The 21,772-nt window shown below is 33.0% G+C and overlaps 2 protein-coding genes and 1 long non-coding RNA gene across 4 annotated transcripts; 1 reads left to right on the forward strand and 2 right to left on the reverse strand.

Annotated features, from left to right (window-relative positions):
• Positions 1-545: 545 nt before the first annotated feature.
• Positions 546-13,163, reverse strand: LOC110230784. 2 transcript variants are annotated; one of them, XM_021034671.1, is made up of 5 exons: positions 12,953-13,151; positions 7,257-7,304; positions 5,856-5,919; positions 3,464-3,523; positions 546-918 (listed from the first exon to the last, which is right to left on the reverse strand). In XM_021034671.1, exons 1-5 carry the CDS (start codon positions 13,016-13,018, stop codon positions 833-835), a joined length of 324 nt encoding a protein of 107 aa, XP_020890330.1. In that variant the 5' UTR covers positions 13,019-13,151; the 3' UTR covers positions 546-832. The 2 variants fall into 2 exon arrangements, with proteins under 2 accessions (XP_020890330.1, XP_020890331.1); XM_021034672.1 differs by lacking the exon at positions 3,464-3,523 and having other exon boundaries at positions 12,953-13,163.
• A 1,917-nt stretch (positions 13,164-15,080) lies between these two features.
• Positions 15,081-16,121, reverse strand: LOC110230787. The gene is made up of 3 exons (XR_002333942.1): positions 15,918-16,121; positions 15,651-15,837; positions 15,081-15,339 (listed from the first exon to the last, which is right to left on the reverse strand). It is a non-coding gene; the product is annotated as an uncharacterized LOC110230787 (long non-coding RNA).
• A 1,369-nt stretch (positions 16,122-17,490) lies between these two features.
• On the forward strand, positions 17,491-19,762 carry LOC9322740. The gene is made up of 5 exons (XM_002886628.2): positions 17,491-18,143; positions 18,217-18,358; positions 18,727-18,886; positions 19,351-19,503; positions 19,584-19,762. The coding sequence occupies exons 1-5, from the start codon at positions 17,630-17,632 to the stop codon at positions 19,587-19,589; spliced, it is 975 nt and encodes a 324-aa protein (XP_002886674.1). The 5' UTR covers positions 17,491-17,629; the 3' UTR covers positions 19,590-19,762.
• The last annotated feature ends 2,010 nt before the right edge of the window (positions 19,763-21,772 follow it).

The following is a 21,772-nucleotide window of genomic DNA, read 5'->3' on the forward strand; positions in this document are numbered from 1 at the left end:
AATAGGATGCAATGCTTTAGCCTAAGCATGCCAAAACTAAGAAATCTTTATAAATTGAAAATTAAACTTCTTTGGTAAGCTATAGGTATGAAAATATCATAATTTCGATTTAATCTAATTAAATTAAAATTAGTTACATGGATTTTATCCCCTTATTATTAAAAGGGAAGTACAAATTGAAAAATGGTCAAATTTAGCCTCAATTTCAATTTCAATTTTGGATTTTGTTCTTTGTTAATCAAAATCGACAAGGGCAATTTGGTCATAAAGTTTCATTAAACTTTCTGAGATCCGCGTGTTAATACTCGGGTGGGTTAGGAGTAATTAACTCTTAATCACATAGTCAAGTTCTTAATCGGGTTTAGCATCCACATAAGTCAATCTAAGCCGTTCAAATTATTTTGTAAATTTTGTTCATTTTTGGTATCTAAATATGAGCATATTCGATCATAATAATTGCAAATTCGATCATAATAATTGCAAATTCGATGTAATTATCTCTCATAATAACTGCAAATTCGATCATATATTGCCTAATCCCAAAAAAATCGTAATTACTATCTCTCATAAATATAATCCTAACCATAACCAACTCTACAATATTCATCATTTATCTAAATATAGCCAATCATTCAATTCTATTCCAAATTCGAATATATTTTGTTAATAGTATCTTTGATTTTATGCTTTGTCTCCAAGATATTCTCCTAGATTTTAAAATTATTGGAGCCAAAAACCCTAGCATCCTAGAATGCTATAAATATCAACGTCATTCTCATTTCCAATCCATCACTCAAATTCCTCTATCCTTAGCATCCTTCTTATTTAGATATCACAAATGGCTCAAGCAATTGCTTACCTCGATGACATCAAACCATACAAAACCACTTGGAGAGTTCAGGTCCGTGTCCTTCATACCTGGAAGACATTTACCACAAAGTTTGGTGAGATTTTCAACATGGTTCTGTCTGATGTCAAAGTAAGAATTCTTTGTCATGTCTATATTAGTTCAATATATTAAAATAAGTTGTCTAATGATATACTAATATATTTCTATTTCTATGGTAGGGCAAGAAGATCCATGCATCTGTGAAGAGAGAGCATCTCAACCGTTTTGAGAAGCTCATGGTTCCAGGAGAGTGGAAGGCTATTGAAAACTTTGGATTGACTTATGCAACTGGTCAGTTCAAAGCAACTGATCATCGTTACAAAATGGGCTTCATGGCCCAAACTAGAGTTGTGAGGATGGACCCATTGTCTGATTCTTATTACCTGTCATTGACTCCTTTCAATGATGTTTTAACTACTGGTCTCAACCAGAACTACTTGATTGGTACATTTTCATATGAGCTATATTTTCATTTTTATCTAATCCTTTATGCAATATATATTGACGTTTTGTTATTCTCTTTTGGTTCAAGATGTTGTCGGTCAAATCGTGAATGTTGGTGAAATGGAGACTATCGACGTGCAAAATAAACCTACTAAGAAGATTGATTTTGAACTGAGGGATCATACGTAAGTTTCATTCATTAGTTCTGTCTGCATTAAAATTAAAGAGTCTTATTTTTGAATCTAATATTGCTATTACAATATTTAGGGATGAAAGGCTACCTTGTACTCTATGGGGTTCATTTGCAGAACAAGTTTTCACTGCCTGTGAAGCTTCTGCTGGTGAGATGGTCATATGTTTGGTGAGATATGCTAAGATCAAGACTTACAAAGGTATTTTGTTTTGGTATTAATATCATACTTATAGTTTTTTAAAATCTTTTAAAAATTGAGCTGATGACACTTTCTTTATGTTTTGCTTTCTAGATGTAAGGAGTATCTCCAATGCTTTCAATACATCTCAGATCTTGATCAATCCAGACATCCCTGAGATTGTTGCCTTCAAAGAAAGTTTACCAAAAGATGGGCTTGCTCTTACTCTTCTTGAGTCTAAACCAAAGCAGGAAATGATCGAGCTGCCTACAGGGGATTTCTATCTTCAGTTTCCTAAGAAGACCATCAAAGAAGTCGCTGAGATGTTTGATGTAATAGTTCTTTTTTTCTTTTACATTCTAATTTGATTGCATAGTTTATTCTAACCAACTTTTAAATGTTCCTATTTTCAGACTGGGAGGGTTAAGGTGCTCTGTACAATATATGATATTGACAGAGATTGGTCGTGGCATTATATTGCCTGTAGGAAATGCAATAAGAAAGTGTCTAAGGTTGTCACAACTTCTCTCAAGCCACAATTCTGGTGTGACTCTTGCCGATCACCTGTGTGCAATGTGGTTGCAAGGTATGGTTCATAATCTACTGATATATTAATGATTTATTTGTTACTGAAATGTCTAATTGTAACGATGAACTCAACAGGTACAAGCTACATGTTAAAGTAATGGATTCAACTGGTGAGATGAAGCTGATGCTTTTTGATAGTATGGCTTCTGAGATTGTTGGCTGTCCAGCAAATAGTCTCCTTGATGGATCTTTCGATGAGTTTGAGGACCCAGAGAACCTACCTGATGCGATCAGACATTTGACTGGTAAGACATACCAGTATCTGGTCTGTGTTGAGAATGAAAATGTGTGGAATGGACTGGATACTTATAAGGTATCTAGAGTTCTTGCTAATGATTGTGTTGGAGAGGAAGATCTACCAGATGATTCAATTGATTAGGTATGCTAAATTTTGTCTGAGGTCCTACCCCCTATGATTTGAGAAGAATTCGATATATCAATAATCCTAATCTTATTATGTTTTAGACTCAGGGGAGCCTGCTGCTTTCCTACTCTGGAGAGCCTTCAGAGACTACTACTCCATCTTCTAAGAGGAGTAGTGACAGTTCTCTGTCACCAGCTGATAATTCTTCTACAACTAAGAAACTTTGTCTTGAGTCAATCAACGTTGTGAAGATAAAGCAAGAGAAGGGTGTGAAGACTAATGAAGATAAAGTCGATGGAGTCAAGCTCGAGTGTGTTGCTGTGAAGCAGCATGAAGAAAACACTGATGAAGACAAAGTCAATTTGGACAAGCTCAAGGGTTCTGATGTTAAGCAGAAGAACAAGAATATGAAGTAGTTGACATCCAACAATGTTTTTTCTTTTTGGATTTGTGTTTTCAATAAGTGGTTTATGTTAGCAGTTTCCACATTTGCTTCTGTTTTCTAAAATTTGGAATGTTATTTGGTTTTATTGGTTTTTCTATTGGTTTTTCTTACAGTTCATATCTATTGTTTAATGTTTCTTTAAATGTTTCTTTAATCACTGGAAAACATACATCAGTGTTCTTATTATGTTGGTTTGATATTTCTCTAAGAACTTTTTCTTAATTTTATAAGTTTTTTCATTTGTTTTTTTTCCTATTGGTTCTTTATGTTTTTAAGTTGAATCCTTCATCTTAATTCGATATATGATGTAGAAGATATGTTCCAAGAAGCTAAATTTTTATATATAGTAAAAAAAGACTTACTTTTATGGTATTCTTCAGCATGTATTTTCCAACTGCACCATAAGCTTAATGCACCTAATCCTGTCAAAATGAATCAAATATGTAATTTTTACGGTTTATTCTCATGGAGTAAGATACAAATATTCTCCTCTTACCAAATACACAAAGAGTAAATATATTAATATTTCAGAAAAATAATAACAAATATACGGTTAAGAGAATAAAAATCTTAACGGTGAGAGAAGTATGGAAACTCTAAATATATCAAATCATTGTTATAATTACTTTTCCAATTTCAATGCTAATGTCAGTCCATATGTAATCATCACTTATAGATAATATTGAACTTTTATTGTTTTTTTAGTCTTAAACGTGTCATATAACTTCACAGGAACTTCTCTTCATAAATATATAACAAGATCTCCACAGAAGCAGTCACAGGGAAACCCTAAATCTAAAAACATTTTCCTCAATTCTAAAAGTTTCTGTTAAATATGGAACCTCATCATTATCTTTCTGATTTGAATGTTCATGCAACTAGATGGTTGGTGCATGTGAAGATATTAAGTTTATGGAAAGAACCTACTTCTTCTTGGAGGACAGAGATCAGAATGATATTGGCTGACGAGAAGGTATAAAATTCTATGACTTATACGTTTCTTGCTCTTTTTTATAGAATGTTTCTTTGTTTTGCTAAAACTCATGCCAAAATTTTTGATTTCAAAAGGGAAACAGGATCGATGCAACCATTCCAAATCGCCATTACCACTGGAATTTCCTGGCTGTATTGAAACCAGGGTTATGGCATCGCATGTCTGACTTTGAGGTTGTGCGTCCTGATGAGAAGAAAACCAAATATTCTTGCTTCCCAGTCGAAATCAAATGCATCGCAGACACTACCATGTGGCCTATTACTCTTGAATGTCCTTACAGTTTTTTTTTATTTTGTTTTCCCACAAACTGTTGAATTTGCACAGGAAGAGGACAAAGAGTTTGTGACTGGTAAGAGATTTTGTAATGTTAGACAGTTTTAGATTATAAAAACCTTACTGAACTCTTTTTTATCTTTATATCATGTCCTTAGATGCTATTGGTGTTGTCAAGGCTGTGACTACCATCAAACGGTTTCCTTATGTCTGTCAGAATGGAGGGACAGATTATGAGTCAAGATATGTGGCTTTCAAGTTAGTGGACTATGAGTAAGTTTGACTTCAATTAAGTTTGTAAAATCCAGTGTTGTTATTTTCATATCATCTGAAATTCTTTTTTTACATAAAAGTTTTGTTCAAACATACTATAGGGGTAAGGAGATCAAGTGCTGTGTTGTTGGTAGGTGCTGTGAGTTGTTTGTAATCAAATATGCTCAACAAATCAGTAAGATTACTTACAACTACCAACCTATAGTCGCTGTTCTCCGAGGTTGGAGAATCAAAGAGGTTTTTGGTAAGTTTTTCTATAGAACTTTCATGAGGATAATTTGTTTTATCTATAGTTCAAGGGTTCTGATGTTAAGCAGAAGAACAAGAATATGAAGTAGTTGACATCCAACAATGTTTTGTCTTTTTGGAGTTGTGTTTTCAATAAGTGGTTTAAGGCAACAGTTTCCACATTTGCTTCTGTTTTTTAAAATCCGGGAAATTTGTTTGGTTCTATTGGTTTTGTTTTGGTTTTCCTTACAGTTCATATCTATTGTTTGTGTTTGTGTTTGTGTTTTTATATAAAGGTATCAAGTTAGCGGTTTTAGTCAGTCTAAAAGAGTATTGATCAGTCTAAACAGAGTACTTCTGTCTATATTTGTTATTAACTATACAGCACTTTCATCCATGAATATAGGTTCAAATGTTTTAATGAGTGAACATGGTTGTTCCCATCTCTACCTAAACCCAAGGTTTCCGGATGTAGATGTCCCAAGATACATGTAAGATTCAATTCTAGCTTATGATTCAAAAAACTACCTTCTTTTGTTGTGTTTCTACACTCACTCTTTGTGGAATTTACACAGTCATGATTTCATGGAGAAGCAAAGAGCTGACGATGACAATGTCATGATGGAGGTGGTTGCAGAGAACCAGTAGATGTTCATTGCTGTTTGGTGGAGGACCTATGTTTAATTATGTTCTGTTTTATGTTTTCCTATTGCAGTTTCAGTATTGAACTCTTTTGTTTTTGTTTATGCAAACATTTGGTCACTAATTGATGACCCGGGTTCATATGTAATAAGTGAAACTCTATTTTATTACGTATACTTCTATCTATATCATGATAGATTCAAGTTATTTTCTAAAACTTTTTGTTTTACTATTCTAGAACAAAATGCATTGTTATGAAGCTTTATTTATCATTAACCATTATATGGTAACTTACTACAACTACTACATACAATTAAAAGTTTGTCAAATTGAGAATAACTAACCTTTCCGTATGATAAGTGATCTGTTCCTTGCGTAATGGGACTTACTCATCTTATTGATCATAACCTGTTAATAGGAAATAAAATAATAAGATTTCTTTAACTAATTAATTATAGATTCCTTTTTTAAAGGTATATAGCAACGAGATAATATTCTTTTTTGGCATTAAAATATATCAAGAATATCTAATTGATTCTAAACAAAACAGACTTTATTGTTAGCAAGATATCAGACCCTACATGTTTAATCGTCTTATCCTTGAAACAATATTGATTATTTGATTACAGAAACATTTTCTAAATGAAGAAAAGAAATTCATTGGTTGATAAAGGTTTAACTGACGCAACTCCATCTTCTAAGAGGAAGTGTTCTACACCTAAATCCAGAGTTATAAGTAATTTGCAACAACCTAATTCATCTGAAAAGCAGACATCAGTTCCTGTGAAGTCAATATTTGGTAGGGTATTTACAGACATAACAAATTTGACTCATGTGGTGTTAGAAGAGTCTCTTTGTCCTAGAGGGAAAAATTTATCAGTAACTGATACAGGTAAATCATTATATTGATCATTCTGCTAATTTTTTGATGTTTACAGTTTTGCTTTATGTTTTTCTAAATGTACAATTTGCTTCTTTATAATTGTTTTTTAGGTTCACTAGATGAGAACTCATATCTAACACCTGTTTGTGTTAGACAATCATTGTCTTCTCAAGAACCATACTCTTTATGCTCGGTTCCAATTACTGCATCTATTCACTCCTCTCAATGCCAGGGATATATAAATTCAACTGGTATATTGATAGTACATTTTAACATATTCGTGTTTTTTTTTATATATAAATCTGACTTATGTATTAAATGTATCCTATTATATACTGCAGAACTTAGTGAATGTTTGATAAATGATGGATCAAATTTAACAGATATACCAATTAAACAATCAACCTCATCACTGGCCAGCAAGGATTTCCTAAGTTCTATCAGATCCGAAGCAATCAAATGTGAGCAGTTTTTATCAACATAGCTTCATTTTTTTCAGCTTTGGTTAGATACTCTTTTTTATCGTACTCATATAATTACTCATACACAATTTTCAGCAACATTGGCTGATGAAAATGTTCAAAACCTTTCATCAGTCAGAATAAGTCAATCTTATGCTCAACTTGGAGCAGATACCTTTTTATCCGACATAAGAAGAGAAGCTACAAAAAGTAAGTTTTTACTAAAGTTTGGTTTTTGATATTGTATTTTATTATTCAGCTTATTTCACATAATATATATGTCCTAAATCTATTTGCTTTTTGGTTAGACACCATCATTCAGTCTAATTCAGGAACCCAGACCTTAAAGTCAGCTAAGAAGAGAACACCTAATAGGGTGTTAGGAGACATATCAAACAAACCTGATAGAAGAAGACGGCATGAGCCACTTGGGAGCAGTGTATTATATTCTGCACAAAACAAATAAAATTATACACCAAACTGTGAGTATATATTTGATTTCATTTGCAAATATTAATATCAATAACAAAACCTTTATATGACATTAGACATAAATTTACCATTTTATGCAATTTGTACAGTTGAATATTCAGAACAGCAACCAAAACAAAGAAAATCTAAGAAGACTCCAAATTTGGAAGATTGTCGTGTAAATTTATTTGACTCCACACCTTTTGAAGGTAGTAATCATCTTCTATATAGTTTATATTTGGCTTTGGATTTTTAATGTATACTAATAAAAGTTTGTTGTCAAACAGAAGAAGAAATTTCTGATCTAGAACAGGAATATGATGTGAGTAGTCAAGAAGATATGGGTTCTGATAGCAGTTCTGGATATGAAACAGAATTATCAGTTGAAACAGATGAAGTAATACATGTTCAGAATAAGAGGGGAACATGTAGTAAAGGGAGAAAAGGAATTAGTCTTAAACGAAGAAAATATACTAAAGGAGCATCTAACCACATAAAAAGAAAAACAGGTTACTATTAACCAAACTCATATGTCCATAATTTCAGTGTTTACATATAAAAAAATTATTTATTTGTCTTTATTTGATTTCTTTTTCAGAAGCCCTCATTGACATTCCTTATTTAGATCACAGTGATCCAAAATGGAAATGTCAATACTGTGGTGCTATGATGTGGTATGATGAGCGTGTTAACAAAAGAAGAAAAAGCAAGAAACCAAAATTCTCTCTTTGCTGTCTTCAGGGAGCAGTTAAATTGCCATTTCTTAAAGAAGCACCTGAGTTAATTAGAGAATTGCTGAGTAAGGATGATGCACTAAGCAGGCATTTCTGTGAGAATATCAGAGCTTACAACATGTTATTCAGTATGACTTCCCTTGACGGTAAAGTTGATAGATCTAATCCACAGGGAAAAGGTCCTAACCAGTTCCAACTACATGGAGCCAATTATCATTTGATTGGTAGTATGATTCCTGGTGAAGGAGATTATGCTAAATTCTCACAGCTTTATATTGTTGATACTGAGAATGAAGTTGATAACAGATCTACTGTCATGAGGTACCATATATATTTAATATTATTTATTACTAATTTTTAGTTGTGTATTATATTACATTTTATGGTATTTTCACTAATTTAGCATCCATTCAATTTATGTGAGTGTAGCAAGGGAAAAAATCCAAAGAAAACAACAGTCAAGAATCAAGTCAGAAAGGACCTCATTGCAAAGCTCATCAAATTGTTGGATGATTGCAATCCCTACGTTGAAAATTTCAGGATGGCAAAAGATAAGTTGGATAGTAATGATGGTGAACCGTTCTACATGAAGATTGTTAGTGATAGGGTAGGAAAAGATGGAAGAACTTATTCCAACCCTACAGCGTCTGAAGTTGCAGCTTTGATTCTCGGAGATTTTCGTCCTGAAATGCCTACACGTGATATTATTGTTCAAGATAAGAAAACATGACAGCTTTCAAGAATAAGCGAAGTTCATCCTTCTTATGTCCCAATGCAATATCCTCTCATATTTACTTATGGTGAAGATGGATTTAGACCAGGAATAGAAAAGGGATATACAGGCAAGACAGAAAAACAAGCAAACAAGTGTATAAGTATGAGGCAGTGGTATGCTTTCAGAATACAAGAGAGATTTGATGAAGCACAGACACTACTACGTTCAAAGCGTTTGTTCCAACAGTTCTTGGTAGATGGATACACAACACTGGAATCCAACAGGCTGTCCTATATTAAGTTTAACCAGTCTAATCTGAGATGTGAGAATTATTCTACTCTTAAGGCTGCCTCAGAAGCTGGAAACACCAACATGGGTGAACAAGGTAAATCAATACGTATTCCATCTTCTTTTACTGGTGGACCTCGCTATATGTTGAACAGTTATTATGATGCTATGGCTACGTGTAAAATGTATGGTTTCCCAGACCTGTTTATAACATTTACATGTAACCCCAAGTGGCCAGAAATAACTAGATATTGTAAAGAGCGTAAACTTAATGCGGATGATAGACCAAATGTTGTGTGTCGGATATTCAAGATGAAGCTTGACTCTCTTATGAAAGATTTAACAGAAGACCATCTTCTAGGAAAAACTGTCTCTGGTAATGAATTGTTTTGTCTTCTTTATATGTTTTATGTTTGTTTATTTTATTGCCTGTTACTGTACGAATATGAGTTTAAAATGGTTATTGCTATTTGCAGCTATGTACACAGTGGAGTTTCAGAAAAGAGGACTACCACATGCTCATATACTCTTATTCATGGATAAAAGTTGCAAATTTCCAACATCTGATGATATTGAAAATATCATCTCTGCTGAGATTCCAGATAAAGCTAAGGATCCTAAGTTATATGAGGTTGTAAAGGAGTATATGATACATGGTCCATGTGGTGCGGCCAACAAAGATTCACCATGCATGGTTGATGGCAAGTGTTCTAAGTTTTTTCCTAAGAAATTGGTTGAGCAAACAACAGTTGGTAAAGACGGATACCCAATATATAGAAGGCGGGAATCTCAGCACTTTGTTGAAAAAGGTGGTATTAAGTGTGACAACAGTTATGTTGTTCCGTATAATCGCCTTTTATCATTGCGTTATAGAGCTCACATCAACGTTGAGTCGTGTAACCAATCCGGTTCTATCAAATACTTATTTAAGTATATTAACAAAGGACAAGATCGTGTAGCTATCGTTGTTGAACCTAAGGACAAGAATACTGATACGGAGACTGGATCAGCAACTGGCAGTAAAGAAAAAAGTAAAGATGAAATCAAAGATTACTTCGATTGCAGGTATGATATAATATTCCTTAGTGAATATATCTACTATATCAGTTTTATATTTTCAGTTTGCAATAATTTACATTTTTTCCCTTAATAAATAGGTATGTTTCAGCTTCTGAAGCTGTTTGGAGGATATTCAAATTTCCCATCCAGTTTAGGACTACACCTGTGATGAAGCTTTCTTACCATCTTCCTGGAAAGCAACCATTATTTTTCGATGGCACCCAGAATATTGATGAACTATTGGATAGAAAAGCAAACGAAGATTCTATGTTTATGGCTTATCTTAATCTGAATAAGGAGAATGAGTTTGCTAGACAGTTCACTTACGCAGAGATTCCTCAATATTTCACTTGGGATGGACAGAATAAGCAGTGGAAGCTTAGGGAAAGAGGTTTCTGTATAGGGAGAATAAACTATGCCTCCATTAAAATGGAACCAGAATATTACATGAGGATCCTTCTTGGGATAGTAACTGGTCCAAAGAGTGATGAAGATATCAGAACATACAAAGATGTTGTGTATGAGACATACAAGGAGGCATGTTTGGCACGTGGTATTCTAACAGACGATCAAGCTTATATTGATAGTATAGTGGAAGCAAGCTTATTTTTCTTTGGAGATCATCTTTGTAATTTCTTTTCTATGATGCTTCTGGATAAATGTCTTGCAAGACCGGAGTATGTGTGGGAAATGTGTTGTGGAATTTTAACGGAAGACATCGAAACAAAGAAAAGAAATCAGTACAACAATCCAGGTTTGTTGAGATACAATTTTTTTTCCGTTGGTTTGCTTGCTTTCCGTTTCTGTTATAATGAAATAGTGTTTTTCTTTTTTACTCCAGATTTAGTATTAACTGATGCTGAGAAAAGAAATTATGCTCTTCAAGAGATAGAAGATTTGCTGTTGTGTAATGGGAGTACTCTGACACACTTCAAAGACATGCCTAAACCTACTCAAGAAGGTATAGATCATTCAAACCGTTTCATTACAGAAGAGAAAAACTATAACCGTGATAAGTTGCGAGAAGACCATGATGAGTGGGTTAATAAGATGACTTCTGAGCAAAAAGGCATTTATGATGAGATCATTGGTGCTGTTTTAGAAAACAGTGGAGGTGTCTTCTTTGTTTATGGATTTGGGGGAACCGGTAAAACTTTTATGTGGAAAACTCTATCTGCCGCAGTTCAAATGAGGGGTTTGATTTCTGTCAATGTTGCGTCTAGCGGGATTGCTTCTTTGTTGTTAGAAGGTGGTAGAACTGCACATTCTAGGTTTGGTATCCCTATTCATCCTGATGATTTCACAACATGTCATATCGTGCCTAACTCAGACCTTGCTAATATGCTTAAGGAAGCATCTCTTATCATATGGGATGAAGCTCCTATGATGAGTCGTTATTGTTTTGAGTCATTGGATAGAAGTCTAAATGTTGTTATTGGAAATGTCGATGGAAAGCCATTTGGTGGTAAAGTTGTTGTTTTCGGAGGTGATTTCAGACAAGTACTCCCTGTAATACATGGTGCTGGTAGGGCAGAGATTGTTTTAGCTGCATTAAATTCATCTTATCTCTGGGAACACTGCAAGGTCCTCACTTTGACAAAGAACATGCGTCTTATGGCTAATGATTTGGATAAAGATGAGGCAGAGAAAATTAAAGAGTTTTCTGATTGGCTCTTGGTCGTTGGTGATGGTAGAGTTTCAGAGCCTAATGATGGTGAAGTTCTCATAGATATTCCAGAAGATTTACTGATTAAAGATGTAAATGATCCTATTGAATCTATTATCAAAGCAGTTTACGGAGAATTGGATTTGTTGCAGCCTAATAATGATCCTAAATTCTTTCAAGAGAGAGCTATATTGTGTCCAAGAAATAGTGATGTCAACACCATCAACGACATCATGCTTGAGAAACTTAATGGTAAGAATTACGTTTTAATACTATAATCTTTAACTGTATATGTATAAGAAACTTATCAAACAAATTTTCCCTAAACAGGTGAAGCAATGACTTATTTAAGTGCAGACGATATTGATCCTCAGGATGGTGCTTCATTGAACAATCCTGTCTTCACACCTGATTTCCTCAATAGTATCAAGCTTTCTGGTTTGCCAAATCACAGTCTCAGTCTCAAGATTGGTGCACCGGTTATGTTACTAAGGAATATTGATCCAAAAAATGGTCTATGTAATGGTACTAGATTGCAGATAACGCAGATGGGTAATCATATACTTGAAGCCAAAGTGATTACTGGAGATAGAATCGGAGACAAAGTGATAATCCCTAAATCTCAGATATCACCTTCAGATACCAAATTGCCTTTTCGCATGAGGAGAAGACAGTTTCCAATATCTGTGGCTTTTGCAATGACAATAAACAAAAGCCAGGGACAATCACTTAAAGAGGTAGGGATTTATCTTCCTAGACCAGTATTTTCTCATGGCCAGCTGTATGTTGCCTTATCAAGAGTCACTTCCAAAAAAGGTTTGAAAGTTCTTATTGTGGATAAAGAAGGAAAAACTCAGAGTCAAACAATGAATGTCGTCTTCAAAGAGATCTTTCAGAACCTAAGGAATTAGGATAGTTTTAGTTTTTTTGCTTCTGTTATTTAACTTTGTAGATGTTTTGTATTGTTTTTTAGAACAGCAAGTTCCTTTCCATAGTCATTTTAATCCAAACATAATCAGACTCTCTGCAACTACAGTAGTGTAAGTTTAAGAGTTCATTTCTAGACAACAAAATCAAGAAACCTTAGTTCAATTATAACTCCGATTGAGACAAACAACAACTTTAATTTGTGTCTACAACTGAAAAAACAGATCCAAAACTAACCTTATAGAAATGATTATTGCTTGAAGTGTTGTCGATTTGCAAAATTTGATCTGCAAATGGTTTCATTCAGGTTCTGTTCTTCACTGATCCCCTCTCCCAGATTTCTAACAGAAATCAATTCATCATCTCAAGTGCTTTATCCGAATCCTATATGAAATCTGAAAAAGGTAATTGATCACAGAATCTAAATTATCTTGAAACAATTCAATTGAATTAGAATGAAGCTTAGAAATTAAGAAGAATTGGCGCAGAGAACATGTCTATTGATGTGAGCTTATGATCTGATTATCAGCTTCTTCGGTATCATCGGTAAAGCTTAAGCATGTCAATGGATGTTAACTTTCGGTGGAGAACGATAATCATCGTTCTCATATGTTTTTTTTTTTGTTTTTTTTTATTTTTTTTTATTTTTTTAAATACACAACTTATGTGTCTTTAATTTTTTAAAAACATAATTTTAATTTTATTTGTTTACTTTATCTTCAATTTTTTTAAAAAATTTTATAAATGTTAGAATCTTTGTTATGCTAAAAACAAATTCTCTTCAAAACTATATAGTAAAAGAACACTTATAATCACAAAAACAATTACACCACTTTTACTATTTCACATTTTAATATCTACTTTTACTTATATTAACATTACAAACCCATTTTATAATTAATACACCTATTTAAATATATTAAATCACATTCTTCTAAGTATTAAATAACAACCAACCAATTAAAATACCAATTATTAGTTATAAAGGATTTAATTTAAAAACCAATTTTATAAATTATGTATATAAAACATAATAAACTACTTAATAAGAAAACCGCACAAAATCTACGCCCGCGGGATACCGCGGGTTAAATCCTAGTATCTATTTAATTTACACTACCAAAATAACAATATCAATTTAATTTATAAAACATATGGGTTATTTGTGATAAATTTTCTAGAAATCTTTAGAAGCAAATAAAATATCTTTCAATTAATGATAATTGGCTAAAATGAGCGAAATTAATGACAAAAACGTTGATTGTTATGGAATTAGTCCCAAAAATATATGAACAAATTTATTATACGTAATTAATGTATAATATTGTTTGAAATATGCTTTTATTATTAGTTACCATAAGTACAATCAGATTTTATTTGATTTCCATAAATATTTGATTTTATTTCGATTTTTCATTATTAATTCGAATTTATATTCCAAAAAAATTTCAAAGATCCGATTTCAGAATTTCGGGTCAATTTTCTGATTTTAACCCGACCCATTTTCATTTGTACTTCTCTTTTAATAGTATAGAGATACCGTCAATTTTCTTTGGTTTGTTGCAACATAATGTGGACAACCTATGTTGAAGTAATCAATTGCTCTACCAATGAAGGTCTAGTGGTCTGAGCCAAATTATAAAAAATTTCACGAGACACTTAAAATGGTGTGTCCAAAATAGATTTTTTGTTTCACTTTCAAATGCAACATAATTTTTGTAAATTGTAATCTATAATTCATTTCTTTTTGAAGCATCCATGTGATGATAGACTTTGTGACCTTGTATCAATTATTCAAACGCTAAACATTCAAATCGATATCAAACATTGAAATCCTAAACACAAGAATTGAATCTAGTGCTGTTAACTGTAAACATACGAATCAAAAACCTTAACATATATGAATTCAGATGAAACAAACGCTAAAATCTATCCCCTTATTATTAAAAGGGAAGTACAAATTGAAAAATAGTCTAATTTGGCATCAATTTCAATTTCAATTTTGGATTTTGTTCATTGTTAATCAAAATCGTCAAGGGTAATTTGGTCATCAAATCTCATTAAACGATTAGAGGATCCGCGTGTTTCTAATCGGGTAGTGGATCAAATATCTCCAAATACATAAAACGAATCACTAATCGGGTTTAAAAACTTCAAAAAAAACAATTATTCGATCCTAACCATTCAACATATATGGTATCTAATTAAAGGCATATTCGAATTACATTGTAAGATATTCTCTATATCTCGCCTAATTGCTAACTAAATTTCTTAAATATATGATCTAATATAATCCTAACCATAAACTACAATACAATATCTTTATTTCCCCTAAAATCGTGTATCATTCATTTTGATGCCAATGAGAAGATATGATAGTTAACGTATCCAATATTTTCTGCTTCCTCTACAAGATTTTCGAAAATTTTAAAGCCAAAAACCCTAACATTCTACTTCACTATAAATATCAAACGTCTTTCTTATTTCTTACTCATCCAACAATTACCTTTACTCACAGCAAACGACTCATTTTTCTTTTTTCCAATGTCTCAATCAATTGCTTTCCTTGATGATGTGAAGCTGTACAAAACGGCTTGGAGAGTTCAAGTCGGTGTCTTGCATATCTGCAATTTATAGAAGAACCATATGATTCTCCGATTGTTTTACAATGGTTAGTTAGTAACGATTTAGTTTGGTTGTGAATTTGGTTTTCAACACATTCAAGCAATGATAAGTTTTTTAATTCTTATCATGCTACTACAATTCAATCAAATATTGTTTAAAAAATCAACGATTTCATCTAAATTGCATTCCTTAACAATAAAATGGCTTTTCAAACTTTTTGTACAAAACAGAAACACCTAAGTTGATTTTTATCCCTAATCGAATGCACAAAATGTAAATGTTCATCTAAAATAATAACTGAGAAAATAACCTTATAGAGATGATGATTGATTGGTTTATGGGCACGCATCGAAATCTAACTTTTGCCCGGATTAAGACAATCGGGGTTTTCGACTCCTGTCTACCTTCAGATATCGGTCATGGTGTTTCCTACCTTCATGAGTGGCTATCCGGCTTCTCTTTGCAATAATTCACACTCAATTGAAGCCAAATATGATCTGGGTTAGATTTTAGGAAATTAGATAGAGATGAGAACTCAACAAATGAAGAACATTAATTGTATTCGTGTTTGAGTTACCAACGATCTAGATCGGCCCAGATACATGCAGAATCGATGGATTCTCTGATTGGATATACATGCTGAATCGATGGATTCTCTGATCGGAATATAGAGTTGCTCGAAGAAAATCAGAAATCAAGATGTAAGAAACGTCTTTCTGTTTTCCTTTTTTTTCTCTCTTTTTTTTAAGACTTATGTCACTAAACGCAATTTACCTTCTATTTTGTTTACTTTTGTCTTGATCATGTAAACTTCTGATTTTATAATGTACAAAAATTCCGTTTCACAAGCATTATTATTTACAGCATATTTTCTTAATTTAATTTCTATTAACATTATCACTTCTACATTATTAAAGATATAAAATGAAAACCGAATAAAACCTACATTCGCGGTGTACTGCGGGTTGAACCCTATTTTCAATATATTTTTGCAACCAATATATTTAGGGTCGTTTTAACAAAATCATATCTTCTCATTTTAGCAACTAATGTAAAAAACAATTGAAACACATAAATAAATTAGTTTATATGATCTAGGGGATTTAAAAGTTTTCAAATTGAATGACGAATACTAAATTCGCTAAAACCATAACAAAAATAATATTTTAAATATGTTGGCTATCGAAAATATGAGCATATATTCTTCAAGCGAGTAATTAGGAATATTTCTAAAAATTGAAACAACCAAATCCGCGGTATTTTATTCTTGAATTAGGAAAAAAAAACATTAAAACATTCTACAATTAAATCACATCCTAACTATTGTTACCAAAACCAATAACCAGATCTTTGTGACAGATTGTAGGAAATAAACATTTTAAAAGTTCTAAATTTAAATATCAAATTAAATGGGTTAAATAATCATCTTTTCCCAAATTTAAGATTTCCAACGGTTTGACCTAAAATACTTACTCCAAATAATATGTCTCCCACTCCATAGATATAGAGTAAATTGGCCTGCAAGATTATCGCACCGCACGTAAACATTCTCTTCTCTCTACTTAACAAAAATCAAAACGTTTTTTATTCAATTAACTGTAAAAAACATAAATACTTTTTATAAAATTATAAATTATACATTATTCAATATATAATATGAAAACCAAATAAAATCGATACCCGCGATGTACCGCGGATTGAATAAAAAACTTAATGAATATATTAGAAATTTGATATATCTATAATCAAAAAGTTTATACGATATTAAATTTTGATACAGATATATAAAATAATACACATGTTTAACCACATTAAAACCCTTTCTCCTAATTAAAAATTTAACAACAAACAAAACAAAATATAAATTATGTATATAGAACATTATCAAATACTTAATAGAAAAACCGCATAAAACCAATGCCCGCGGTGAACCGCGGGTTGAATCCTAGTATTATATGATTTGCCAATGCCGACGATACTGTTTTAGGCTATATAATAAATTGAGATAGATTTAAAATCCGTGGTCAATGAAAGATGATTAATTACAAAAAAAAACTAAAAAAGATTGTCAATAATTTAGATGAAACAAACTACAAATTAATCTCTAATTTTGGACCGTTTATGCAATTTATTCCCAAAATCTTAGAATTCAAGAGAACCGGAAATAACCTATTTAATTCGGGTTTAGCACTGTTTTCAGTATCTTCATGTTAACTATAACCAAAGCCGCCGAGACTGTGATAGCCAATCGCGATTTTGATTTTTGAATTTTGCTTCGACGGCGGAAAAATGCGATCGTTAGAAGAGTTATCTCCGGTCGAAACCCTAGATATCGAAGAGAACGGTCTCTCTCTCGTCTCACGCGTCAAGCTCTGTCTCACAATCCACCCAATAGTCCCCTCCGTATCCAAATCCATCGACGAATGGCAACTCAAACGATCCTTAATAGATTACCTCAAAAACTCCGTCGTACCGTCCGTCACAGTTGCGGAGGAAGACATCGTAGTTCGCCGTCACAAGGATTTAAAGAAACGGAAGCGTGAGGAGCCAGTTGCTCATGGATCGTTGTTTATACGCGATTTAGGGTTTCTTGATGGGAAGAAGAGGAAGAAAGAGAATGATGGAGAGAGAGATGTGAAGGAATTGGAGAAGAAGTTTTTGGATTGGAGGAAGAGTTTGGTGGAGAAGATGAATGGTATTGAGCTTAATTTGGAAGGAGTTAAGTATAAGCTTAGTGTTGTACTTCCGATTTCAGATGATTTCGAGAGGTTGAAGAAAGATTGGGAGGAGTTTTATGCTTTTGGTAATTTTGGTTCTTCAATTTTGGATTTTGATTTTACGATTTTTCGTGTGTTTGATGTGTTTGTGATTTGCAGGACATTCAAGGGAAGGAAGGAGAGAGGCTGATACGGTTATACTTAGAGGTGTTCCATCAAGATGGTTTGCAGAGCCAAGAGTTTCATCGAAGCCTTCAATGTTGGTTACGCATACAATCTTCTCTAGCTTTGGGAAAATAAGGTAAAGATTCTGTCACATTTCATGGCCAATTTGCTTCAAGAATATGAGAATGTGAGCTTAAGGGAGTTGAGATTGATTTATGGTTTGCTTATTGGAAAATTCATTGGTTTTGTGTTGCTTCGGATAGATTTAATGCATCTACATTTGGTCATAGGCTACAGAATTTGTCCATGTAGTTCAAAAGAAATGACATTTTGTATGGAAATCTTATCTGAAGACAAATTACAATCATTGTATCGAACTTGCTCTACCATGTGTGCTCAGTATTCGTCGGATCATTTATTCTGTTTACCAATGAATCTGATGTTAATGTAATTCCGATAATTTACATAAATCCATGTTCAGCTGCATTAACTCATCCTCTATAGGAATCTTAATGTTGCTGAGGACGATGATCTAGGTAAGGACGCAGATGAGGACAGTGGAGACCTCGTATCAGGTCTCCATTGTAAGATTGTGGTTCAGTTCGAGAAGTACAATGACTTCGTAAATGCCATGAAGGCTTTCAGTGGTCGCTCAATGGAAAAGGTATCATCTATATTGCAAAGAAGCATTTTAGGTTTCATGAGACAAATATTTTGGGAACATTGGATATGGTGGTATAGTAGCTTTCTTTGTTCCGCTGTTGCCTAAGCTTCTTAAATAGCAGACGGGCTTATATCATTCGCAAAAATGTTTTTTTTTGGATGCTTCTAATGAATCCTGCACTAGATTGTGTGAAAAAACTAGTTTCTGCCAGTGTGGTTCTGTGGGTTCTTGCTACTGTATCCAAACCTAAATACTGTGATATAACCACATCTAAATATGTTTTACCGGCTCTGCAACATCTGTATATACCACATTCAATACTTCCAGTTTGATAGTCAATAGATTAAATTTAATTTGATTGTTTATGCAGAAAGAATTAGGCAACTGGTATTTTTTTGTTGGTATTTCTCGTGTATGCATTGGAACATTACTGATGTATTCTGTGTTTTTTTTCATCTGAGCAGGAAGGCACTCGGCTAAAGGCAGACTATGAATTAACATGGGACAAGGTTGGGTTCTTCCGGAACTCGAGAAGGACGTTGGATAACAGAGATGGAGGATACAGAAACGAGGCTTTTGGATACAATCAGGATGATTTACGCCGGAAAAGATTTAGGGTAATGCATGATTGTGATCATATAATTAAGATGGTGAATCCAGACAATGATTCTGATATGTTAAATCTGTTTATTTGCAGGAGTAATGCACTGAGATGATGTCTAGAGAAACATGGGAGATGTAGTGCTGCTCTCTGTCTTCTAGGTCAATGACGGTGTTGTATTTGTATTTTATATAATGTTTTGAAGATTTCTAAGTTCAGATCTGATTTTTGTTCTTATGCCAAAATACATAACGCAGAATTTGACTTGACTCGAATTTAGTTTTGGAAATATATTCCCTTTGGAAAAATGTGAGTAGAAATTTGGCATGTCAGTCGTCAATTGGGCTAGTTCGGTCCAACCTAAGTTTGCAGGTCTAATTTTTTATAATCCGACTAGAACGGAGATAAGCCAAAATATGGAAAACGGTCTATTTCCCTCCGAGAAGTATCGCATCATAACAGATAGAGCCCAATCTATAACTACATGTTAGGTGTCTCAGAAACAATATTTGTCAACCTATATCTCCTCGAATCCCAAATCTTTTTGAAAAAATTGAAGCACCATTAACAATCTCCAGTGCCTTATCCACGTCTCTGTTTTTGCAAACACCATTAATCACTGTGTTTTCAATAAGATAAACTCGTTCAATTGCAACATTGCAAATACAACAATCTAATTACCCCAAATCAACATCTCTATTATTACATTTGTTTTATTGAATCATCTCTCTGTTTATTAGATTTCTCATCTTAAAATCAATCGGGAAACAAATTACAAAACCCATAAAAGAATCAACACAAACCATCAAGCCGATAATGGCGGATTCAGCGATGAATTTTCAATTTGGATGGGATAATGTCCGATGGTCTCGATTCGGGTTTAATCAAAGCCGATGAAGCTCCAATAGTGAAGCAGATCAGGGCGGAGAGGAGGAATAAGAAGAAGAGGGGAACCGCTGCAAAATAGATCTATAGCCACCATCATCGGCATCGACATCACCGTTCACCTAAGGGGAACGAAGAAGAAAGCCATCGTGTTTTCTTTTTGTTTCTTAATTATTCAATAAAAATTACCCAAAAATATCATACAATTAATTAAATTAAATGTATTCGGTTAAATTGGGTTGTCAACGGGTTTAATCTGGTTATAATTAGGTTTAGTTGGTTTGTTTATCGATTTTGAATGCAGTAAACCGATTAAACCCAGTTCTGTGTGGTTTTAGCTCTCGAACTATTAAATCGGGGACATTCAAGTATTGAACTTTGAATTCATGGGAAAATAGGAATAGAACTTTCATTTCATGGACATTAGGACCGAGGTTAAAGTTTGGGCTCTATCTGTTATGATACGATACTTCACGGAGAGAAATAGACCGTTTTCCCCCAAAATATACTAGAAAGTACAAACTAATGTTTTGGTAATACTTTTCAAAACTTGCATAGTTTTAAGATATTTGATTTGGAAAAAACTATCTTAGCATAAGTCCTGTGAATATTATATTGATAGCTAAAGTTATAACATCATCAAAACAAAGTTCTAGAACCACAACCATATCCATCACCAATGAATCATATTTCTAAAGTGAACAAATCTGATAGGATAACATAGAAAAAAAGGCTTTTGCAGCGGACAAGATATATCCATAAATTTTACCAAAAAAAAAAAAAGATATATCCATAAACACGACTTTAATAAATCTCAAAACTCCTTGAGAAGACCGTTACCTATGTAGAACTTCCATTGAGGTCAATTGATATCTAGAAGCTGTCTGAGTCCGAGACATACTGTCTCTCCTTGAAAGATATATACAAGGTCATCCACCATATACCTTTTATTTCCATTAATAATCATTGATGATAGTTTGAAGTTTTTGGTTCACTTTCCATCGAATATCCATGTATCACGTTTTCCATAAATGTGTAGTGGCAACTAATTGAATTATTAGACAACATGACAAATGTATCGCATCATTATCTATCTTTCATTTCCATTAATTAGTATTCCTTCCGTTTCAAAATATAAAATGTTTTAGATAAAAGCATGTTAAAAAATAACCACTTTTAAAAAGTTCAACCAATCATGAAAGAAACTGCATAATATTAATAATCATAAAATAGTAACCTAATATATAATTTATCTAGAAACTTTAAAACATCTTATATTGTAAAACAAAAAAGTTTCTCTAAAACATCTTATCTTATGAAACGGATGGAGTATTATTTAGGATAGGTTGAAAGTTATGCTTCTTTTATTATTTTCACTTTACCGAATGACCATAGTCTAG

Source organism: Arabidopsis lyrata (assembly GCF_000004255.2).
Source record: "Arabidopsis lyrata subsp. lyrata unplaced genomic scaffold ARALYscaffold_2, whole genome shotgun sequence".
Lineage (NCBI taxonomy): Eukaryota > Viridiplantae > Streptophyta > Magnoliopsida > Brassicales > Brassicaceae > Arabidopsis > Arabidopsis lyrata.